The 10,164-nt window shown below is 47.1% G+C and overlaps 1 protein-coding gene across 1 annotated transcript in view; it reads right to left on the bottom strand.

Annotated features, from left to right (window-relative positions):
• The window catches only part of LOC103268715 (phakinin), a 34,364-nt gene that overhangs the window by 17,462 nt on the left and 6,738 nt on the right, over nucleotides 1-10,164 (bottom strand). The window contains exon 4 of the mRNA XM_021716712.1: nucleotides 8,737-8,898. Within this exon, the coding sequence (XP_021572387.1) occupies nucleotides 8,737-8,898 (162 nt within the window). The remainder of the gene's footprint in view (nucleotides 1-8,736; nucleotides 8,899-10,164) is intronic.

Here is a 10,164-nt window from a genome sequence, read left to right as displayed (position 1 = left end):
GGCTAATTTTTTGATTTTGTATTTTGATATTGTAGAGATGAGGTCTCGCCAAGTCACCCAGTTGGGTCTCGAACCCATGGGCTCAGGCAATCCACTCACTTTAGCATCCCGAAGCGCTGGGATTACAGGCTGAGCCACCGAGCCCAGCTTCTCCTTCTACTTATTAAAAAAAAGTTAATTGGTACTGAGGAAGGTGTCATTATTACAGGAGATGGCAGCTCCTTGGCTGTTGTGCCCTGAAGACTGTCCGTGGGCAAGATGTGGAGGGGAAGACATTGATACTGACCTTCCTGACCCCTTGTTACCCTGGGCTAATGTGTGTGTTTTATGTCTTAGAAATTTTTGAGTTGGAGTCTCACTGCATCGCCCAAGCTGGAGTGCAGTGACATGCTCACAGCCACTCCAGTGTCGATCTGCTGGGCTCCGGTGATCCTTCCTCCTCTGCCTTCCAAGTAGCCGAAACTACAGGTGTGTGCTACCACACCTGGCTAATTTTTGATTTTTATTGTAGAAATGAGGTCGTGCCAAGATGCCTGGGCTGGTCTTGAAACCGCGGGCTCAGTCAATCCACTCACCTCAGCCTCTCAAAGTGCTGGAATTACAGACTGAGCCACCGAGTCTGGTCATGTCTGAGTTTTTAATTAAAAAAGTGTTAAGACTGGGCACGGTGGCTCACGCCTATAATCCCAGCACTTTGGGAGGCCATGGTGAGAGGATTGCCTAAGCCCGCGGGTTCGAGACCAGCCTGGGCAACTTGGCAAGACCTCATCTCTACAATAAATCAAAAAATTAGCCTGGCAAGGTGGCACATGCCTGTAGTCCCAGTTACTTGGAAAGCTGAGGTGGAAGGATTGCCTGAGCCTAGCAGGTTGAGGCTGTAGTGGCTAGGATCGTGCCACTGCCTCCAGCCTGGGTGACAGAGTGAGACTCTGACTCAAAAACAAAAAGTTTTAAAAGTTAAACAAGACAAACAAAAAAATAGAACAAAGCATATAGAATAAGGCTATAAAGAAAATATATGACCCAGTGTGGTGACTCATGCCTGTAATCCCAGCACTTTGGGAGGCGGGGCGAGAGGATTGCCTGAGCTCAAGGGTTCGAGACCAGCCTGGGCAACTTGGGCAACTTGGCGAGACCTCATCTGTACAGTAAATCGAGAAAAATTAGCCGGGTGTGGTAGCGCACGCCTGTAATTCCATCTACTTGGAAGGCTGAGGTGGAAGGATCGCCTGAGCCCAGCAGGTCGAGGCTACGGTGGCTGTGAGCATGCCACTGCACTCCAGCCTGGGCAACAGAGTGAGAGTTCAACTCAAAATAAAAAAAAAAAAGCCGGGCTCGGTGGCTCAGCCTGTAATCCCACACCTTTGGGAGGCTGAGGTGAATGGATTGCCTGAGCCTGTGGGTTCGAGACCTGCCTGGGCAGCGAGACCTCATCTCTACAATAAATCAAAAAATCAGCCGGGCGTGGTAGCGCGTGCCTGTAATTCCGGCTACTCGGAAGGCTGAGGCAGAAGGATCGCCGGGGCCGGGCAGGTCGAGGCTATGGTGGCTGTGAGCATGCCACTGCACTCCAGCCTGGGCAACAGAGTGAGAGTTCAACTCAAAATAAAAAAAAAAAACAAAAACGTGTACAGCTGTATAGCTGTACAATGTGTTTGCATTGTAAGCTAAGTGTTAATACAAAGCAGTCAAACCAAAGCTGAAGTTGGCGCCTCACCGCTCCCACACGCCCTGTTCCACACATCTTTCCCATCTGGCTCCTGGTCTGCATCTTTGATAATAAACAGGCAAAAATGAATACAGTGTTTCCCTGAGTTCTGTGAGATGTTCTCATTATTCACTCTGAGGAGGGGTTGTAGGAACTGAAAGGAGAGACCCTGAGAAGCTTAGAATAAACTTAGATTACATTTGCCTCAGTCTAACCATTTTGGTTTAGACTGACACGTGTTGAGTCTAGCACAGGTTAGACATAGGTAGATGCATTTCCAATATTTCCAATATTTCAAAATTTCCAAAGCGGATTTTAGGAAGCATTCAGATGTTTTAAACCGCAGGCCAAGCTGGCAGCCTTACCCCAAGCCCTCAACAAATCTCCATCCAATGCAAGACAGGGACAGAGCCATAGAAGTGATAATAGACCACCTTTTTGCAAGGAGCTTGTGGATTGGAAATGTCTGAAGGGCAGGAAAAACTCCTCCCCTTGTCTCCTCCCATCTAGCCCACCACCCGAGGTCATGAGATGCTAATGTCTGGCAATGTCAAGATCTAAGACTCTTGTGGCTACAATCAACATCAAAGACCCACAACCCTGGACATTCCTTTTTGCCCAGACCCCTCCAGGTCCAAACCCTCCTTAACCCAAAGGCCCTTAAATATACCCAGTTCTTGGCCCTTTGGGGCCACACTTGCCTCTGGGTGTTGGCTCCCTTTCCAATCTGTGAAAGGTAATAAATTTTACTTTCTCTCACTCCTTACTTGGTTGCAATCTTGCGTTATTCCCACTGCATCGGTACCGGTACTGGCACCCCTTGCCTCAGTTTCCCCTTTCAGGAACCCTCAATTTACAGGTAGTTGGTCAGAAGTATGGGAGAATCCGACATGCAACTGTCATGTGAAGTGGGTCAGTCTTGTGGGACCGAGCCCTTAACCTGTGGGCTCCGATGTCAACTCGAGGTAGGTGGTGTCAGGACTTGCTTGGTGTGGAAGAGACCTACACATGTGGTGTCAGAAGTGTTATGTGAAAATATGCAATATATATATTTTTAAGAGCCGGGTATTGCTATGTTGTCCAGGCTGGAGTGCAGTGGCTGCTCACAAGAGCCATCAAAGGGCACTACAGCCCCAAATATTTGGCCTCAAAAGTTTCTCCTGCCTCAGCCTCCCAAGTAGCTGGGACCATAGGCATGCACTACCATACTCTGCTTTAAAAAAAAAAAAGCAGTTAAAAAAATGTTACATGGCTAACAGGAAGTCTGGAGAGGTCTAAATACCCCCCAAGTTGGGTAACCACAACAAACAGGCAAGGAAGAGCCAGACTTGAGGACACTTCAGAAATTCCCTGGACCAATCTGATCCACTAATTACTGAATCATGCAACTTCAGAAGCTCCAAAAACTGGACCACTGGGGTTCCTGACATGTATCATGCTGCAGCTGGAAGAGTATGGCTACTGCACTGACCTGCGCCAAAAACCTCCTCACAAGCTTTTCTTTTTTTTTTAGTCGGAATCTCACTGTGTTGCCCAGATTGGAGTGCAGTGGCCGCTCCCGGCCACCGCAGCCTTGACCTGTTGGGCTCCGGCAATGCTTCCGCCTCAGCCTTCCAAGTAGCTGGAACTACAGGCGCGCGCTACCACGCCCGGCTGATTTTTTGATTTATTGTAGAGATGAGGTCTCACCAAGTTGCCCAGGCGGGTCTCGAACCCGCGGGCTCAGGCAGTCCACTCACCTCAGCCTCCCAAGGCGCGGGATGAGGCTGAGCCACCAAGCCCGGCTGTCTCTATCTTCTTAAACTTTTAAGGATTAAAACAAATAAAAAGACCAGGCAGATAAATTGTAGCAGATAGGGACGGCACCACTTTTATCCCTTAAGTATTCACATTTAGTGCTTCCCCATGTCCCACTGCAGGGTTTTGTGTCTTTGAATTTTCTCTGGTACCTTGAAAAGGCCACACTGATGGCAGATGGCAGGAGACTGATGGGAGATGGTGCTAATATTTTAGGTGGTATTAATACTGCACGTGCTATTGACTCGTATTAATACTTCTGGTGGTATTAGCCCTGGCATTAATGCTTCTGGTGGTATTAGCCCTGGCATTAATGCTTCTGGTGGTATTGACTCTGGCATTAATACAACAGGTGGTTATTGACCCTGGTATTAATGCTTCAGGTAGTATTAGCCCTGGTATTAATACATCGGTGGTATTAACCCTGGTACTAGTACTTCAGGTGGTATCAACTCTGGTATTAATACTTCAGGTAGTATTGACCCTGGTATTAATGATTCAGGTGGTATTCACCCTGGTATGAATGCTTCAGGTGTTATTGACCTTGGTATTAAGGCTTTAGGTGGTATTCACCCTGGTATTAATGCCTCAGGTGGTATTGATACTGGTATTAATGCCTCAGTATTGACCCTGGTATTAATGTCTCAGGTGGTATTAACCCTGGTATTAATGCCTCAGTTGGTATTGACACTGGTATTAATGTCCCAGGTAGTATTGACCCTAGTATTAAAACCTCAGGTGGTATTCACCCTGGTATTAATGCCTCAGGTGATATTGTCATTGGTATTAATGTCCTAGGTGGTATTGACCCTGGTATTAATGTCTCAGGTGTTATTGTCCCTGGTATTAAAGCCTTAGGTGGTATTCACCCTGGTAATAATGCTTCAGGTGGTATTGATCCTGGTATTAATGCCTCAGTATTGACCCTGGAATTAATGCCTCAGGTGGTATTCACCCTGGTAATAATGCCTCAGGTGGCTTTGATCCTGGTATTAATGACTCAGTTGGTATTGACCCTGGTATTAATGCCTCAGGAGGCATTCATACTGCAGCTCCCTCACCTTTCCCCTGGCCTGCACGCTACACCATTTTCCAGAATTCCCCTGGGTTTAGCTTGGCGCTGCTACACTAGCTGGCTTGACAACACATTCTCTGTTGGTTCTCTTCTCTGCTTCTCCTCTACCAGCATTTTGCTGAATTTTCCCCCCAGCTTCCAGGTAAAGTGCCTTCACTCCTCCGGCTTCTGGGGGAACTTAAAGACAGACATGAATTAATCACGTTAATTAATGCTCAGCCTCCCTGGTCTGAAAGGTCATTATGTGTGTATTTGCATTCTCCTTCCAAAAGCTTTTGAAAGCAGTGCGTGCTAAGCCATTTCCCATTTGTGCTTTGCCGCCAAGAAGCCGACAGGAGATGCTCAGGACGGGCAAATGTCAGCCCCCGCGGGCACAACTGCAACTGACAAAACTGTTTATTGGAGGAATTCTGGCTGTCAGTTCTGATCTCTGCTGATGATCAGAGGAATTCACTCATTCTGCAAATATTTTCTGAGCTCTGCCTCTCTGCAAGAGGCCCAGGCAGCCCTGGCCAAGCTAAAACAAACACTGTCTGTTTTCTCTGAGATGTAGCTTTCAGATTACTCTATTAAAAAAACACTGATGAATCTGTTCAGAATTAATGTTTGAGTTACTGTTGCACTAGTGATGATTCCCCAAGGGTTGAGGGGTGAATAATAATGACCAGTTTTTTCTTCTTTTACCAGCGATGCAGGATTTATTTCTGATCATTATAATGGCCGGCCCTTTCTCAAAGAGTCCACACAGTGTGGTGTCCACCCATGAGTGCTGGGGCAGAAGCAAGGTTGCAAACTGCTGGCCACTGAGACTTAGCTTTGGGAGCAGATCTGGCAGCAGTGGTGAAGCCCGAAGCAGGGGATTCGTCTCTGGCCCGAGAGCCAAGAGTGTTGAACTGTGGAGCTACCAACCAGCTGTGTGACCTTAGGATGTCCCTTGCACTTGCTAGTCTCAGTTTCTTCATCTCTAAGATGAAGGGAAGGGATCAGACAGTCTCCAGGGTCATTAACCGTAAACATTTACGCGTGTCTTAAAAAAGGCAATAGACCCAAATCAAATCTGTGGTTTGGCTTCACTTTTCCTCTGTTTTGCTCCACCTCTTGCCAGGTTGGTGGGGACAGAGGGCTCCCTTTTCTTGAGTTACTAGGCACTATTGGCCATAACAAGCGTTTGCAGTGACTGGGCACAGTGGCTCATGCCTGTAATCCCAGCAGTTTGGGAGGCTGAGATGGAAGGGTTGCTTGAGCCCAGGAGTTTGAGACTAGCCTGAGCAATATAACAAGACCTCATCTCTATGAAAAATAAAAATAAAAATAATTACTCAGGTGTAGTGATACCCCACCCCATAAGACTAGGACCCAAGGGCTCACAGATTTTGCCCCGTGTCATCTGGTTTAGAGCAGGAGTCTAGGCCGGGCTTGGTGACTCAGACTGTCATCCCAGCACTTTGGGAGGCTGAGGTGAGTGGATTGCTTGAGCCCATGGGTTCGAGACCCACCTGGGCAACTTGAGGAGACCTCATCTCTACCATAAATCAAAAATTAGCCGGGCGTGGTAGCATGTGCCTGTAGTTCTAACACCTTGAAAGGCTGAGGTGGAAGGATCAAGGGAGCCCAGCAGATCAAGGGAGCCCAGCAGGCCAAGGCTGCAGTGGCCGGGAGCGTGCCACTGCACTCCAGTCTGGGTGACAGAGTGAGACTCCAACTCAAAAAAAAAGTGTTTTCAGTGACCTGGTTCAAGAAGTTGATGGTTAGAAAGAAAAGAATCCCTTGTAAGGGGGTGGGGGTGGAGAAGTAAGGGTGAGAATGCTTTCTGGGCTGAAGAACATTTGGGGATCCAGAATTGGTGAAGACCCTGCGGGGAAGGTTCTTGTTGATGCTTGGGAGACAAGGACATTGAGGGAATGTGGTAGAAAAAAGAACAGAAACGTCTTTCCTAGTTTTCTCAATTAAATGTTGTAATTTTTTTTTTTTTTGAGTTGGAGTCTCACTCTGTCGCCCAGACTGGAGTGCAGTGGCCGCTCCCGGCCACCGCAGCCTCGACCCGCTGGGCTCCGGCGATCCTTCCGTCTCAGCCTTCCGAGTAGCTGGAATTACAGGCGTGCGCTACCACGCCCGGCTGATTTTTTTTATTTATTGTAGAGATGAGGTCTCGCTGCCCAGGTGGGTCTAGAACCCACGGGCTCCGTCAATCCACTCACCTCAGCCTCCCAAAGGCGCGGGATTACGGGCTGAGCCACCGAGCCCGGCTGTAATTTTTTTTTTTTTTTTTGAGCTGGAGTCTTCACTCTGTCGCCCAGGTTGGAGTACGGTGACAAGATCACATCTCACCAAAACCTCAACCTCCTACGCTCAGGTAATCCTTCTGCCTCAGTCTTCCAAGTAGCTGGGACTACAGATGTACGCCACCAAGCTCGGTTAATGTTTTTATTTTTTATTTTTTGGTAGAGATGAGGTCTCTACTGTGTTGTCCAGTCTGGTCTCAAACTCCTGGGCTCAAGCAATCCTCCTGCCTCGGTAATCCCAAAGTATTAGGATTGCAGGTGGGAGCCACTGTGCCCGGCCCCTCCTGATTTTCACGTCATAACTGTTATAACTCCCATAGTTCTCAAATCTGGCTGCACGGTAGAATCATCCAGAGAGCATTAAAAAAAAAAAAATCACAAAGTCCCCCACTTCCTAATTGAATTGGTCTGGGATGGGGCCCTGGCATGGGCATTTCTGAAATGCTGGGAAGTGATTCCACTGTGTAGCCAGGACTGAGAGCCACTAAATGGCAACCAGGAACTTGGAAACGGCCTCTGTACCTTTTTTCCATCCTCTCCCTTTTCTTCCCCATTGAGTCATATTTTCCTTTCTCTTCTGTTTTCATCCACTCCTCAGAAGTCCAAAGTCACAGGTGGGCAGGAGATGGAAAAGGGAAGATTACACATTCTACCTTCTGGTTAGTTCCTTTACAGTTTATGAGGCTTCAGGAAAGTTGCTTTCTCTCCATAAATATGACTCATACTACTTGAGAAAAACATGAGAAATACCCCCAAACAAGAAAGAAAACACATCTCAAAGTCTCAGGCTGGTCCACCCCTCAAAGGCAATCACTGCGAACACCATTCACATTCTTGTCTGTTCTTTCTCATTTTTTTCTTGAGGTCTGTTTTCTTTGTTTGAATGCTTTCCCCTGCTGTATATACCAGGAGTTGGCAAACCGCAGCCCACAGGCCAAATGCAACCCTCCACCGGTTTTTGTAAATAAAGTTTTATTGGGACACAGCTACGCTCGCTTGTTACCTATGGTCTATGTCTGTTTTCACACTGCAATGGCAGAGCTGGATAGTCGCAACCATCTGGTCCACGAAGCCTGAAATGTTTACTATCTGGTCCTTTACTGAAAACGTGTGTTGGCTTTTAGTATATCCTATCCTGTACTCTCTTTTTCTCCCAATTTTACCTTATATCACGAGCATTTTCCCACGTTATTAAAAATGTTTCGTAAACGTCATTTCTAATAACTGCCTGATGTTTCATTACACATTGCATAGTGAGGTTATGGCTAGTCTTTCTCTTATTTTTAAACAATTGTATGTTTTTGCCCCCAATTTTTCACGCTTTATAATGTTTCAGTGAGCATATTTGGACATAAACTATTTGTATTTGCATTTTTTTCTTTTTTTAGCATTGTGTCTAGATTATTCAACTGGTAGTTAGGGGTATTTTAACACTTTCAAGCCATCCTACCAACTTCCTTATTCTAAGGCAACGCATCAGTACTCTTCAGTAATATGGTACACAACTTAATTTTCCACCTACTTACCAGCATTGAGTATTATCATTTTAAACATTTTCTACTTTTAGTTAGGAAAACAAAAAGGTATTGCTTTCATTTTCTTGTCTTCTAAGTCTCATGAGATTGGACTTGTTGCTAGAGAGTTGCATTCCGTTGACGACTTTTTTTTTGCATTTTCTTTCTCTTTTAATTTTTATTTTGAAATTGTGGGGTACAATTCAGGGTTAGGTATACAAATGTTCATTGTGCAGGCACCCTTATTGATGAGGTGTGCCCCCCTACCCCAGGTGGATATCAACTGTGGTTGGCTACTTTTTAATCTGTGTCTGGCCTTCTGCACTGGGCAACGTGGAGAGTTCTGGTCCCGCCACTCACCTTAGCCTGGAGCAGGGCTCCTGCCTCCACGCGGTTCTTTTCGACATCTCTCTCCCACTGAATTCTGATCATCTCAAGGATGTCGTCCAGACCTGTGCCAATGGGAACATCCATTTGCTCCAGCTCAGACCCTGCCAACTGTTTATGCAGCACCTTCACATCCTGAAACGACAATACACACCTCAGGTGAGTCACAGGGGAGAAGGAAATGACAGAATCCTAACCAGCAGAAGTCCAGGTCTGTGGGCAATACTTTGCCTTCTCATTCTGCAGCTGCCAATCATGGGCTTCGCAGAGACAGGGAACGTCACTTATCTTCTTCCCAGCACAGGTGTCACAGTCTCTATTCACAAGGATGCATTTCTTGTTGTTGTTGTTGTTGTTGTTGTTTTTTGAGTAGGAGTCTCACTTTGTCAACCAGGCTGGAGTGCAGTGGCATGATCACAGCCACCGCAGCCTCTACCCACTGGGCTCAGGCGATCCTTCCACCTCAGCCTTCCAAGTAGCTGGAACCACAGGCATACGCCACCACACCTGACTAATTTTTTGATTTATTGTACAGACAAGATCTCGCCAAGTTGCCCAGGCTGGTTTCGAACCCCTGGGCTCAGGCAATCCTCTTACCTCCGCCTCCCAAAATGCTGGGATTACTGGCGTGAGCTATCTCGCCCGGCCAGGATACATTTCTTAGGATGGTCTCCACAAGCCCAGACCCAAAGCAAAAATCAAAATAAATAAATGACTAAATAAAAACAAAAACAATGTAAGCAACAACAGCAAGATGAATTTAGACATAAAAGCCAGATGAGGCCGAAAGAGATTTAAAGATAAATTTGGGCCAGGGTCAGTGACTCAGCCAGTAATCCCAGCACTTTGGGAGGCTGAGGCGAGTGGATTACCTGAGCCTGTGGATTTGGGACCAACCTGGGCAACTTGGCGAGACCTCGTCTCTACAATAAATCAAAAAATTAGCCGGGTGTGGTAGCGCGCGCCTACTTGGAAGGCTGAGGCGGAAGGATCGCTGGAGCCCAGCAGGTCAAGGCTGTAGTGGCCGGGAGCAGCCACTGTACTCCAGTCTGGGTGACAGAGTGAGACACCAACTCGAAAAAAAAGAATTAAAAGCCAGCGCTGGACTTTCAGATTCTAAAGCCCAGGCCAACAGATTTTGTTGTGGTAATGCATGGCGCTGTTAATCTTTTTTGTTTTTTGAGTCAGAGCCTTACTCTGTCGTCCAGGCTGGAGTGCAGTGGCACACTCATGGCCGCCCCTGTGTCGACCTGCTGGGCTCAGGCAATCATTCCACCTGAGCCTTCCAAGTAGCTGGAACTACAGGTGCGCGTTACCATGCCTAGCTAATTTTTTGATATATTGTAGAGATGAGGTCTCACCAAGTTGCCCAGGCTGGTCTCGAACCCCTGGGCTCAGGCA

This window comes from Carlito syrichta, unplaced genomic scaffold (genome assembly GCF_000164805.1).
Source record: "Carlito syrichta isolate Samal-C Ts95f unplaced genomic scaffold, Tarsius_syrichta-2.0.1 Scaffold308875, whole genome shotgun sequence".
NCBI classification, from domain to species: Eukaryota; Metazoa; Chordata; class Mammalia; order Primates; family Tarsiidae; genus Carlito; species Carlito syrichta.
Note: the sequence above shows the minus strand (reverse complement) of the source record. Positions and strands in the feature narration are given on the sequence as shown.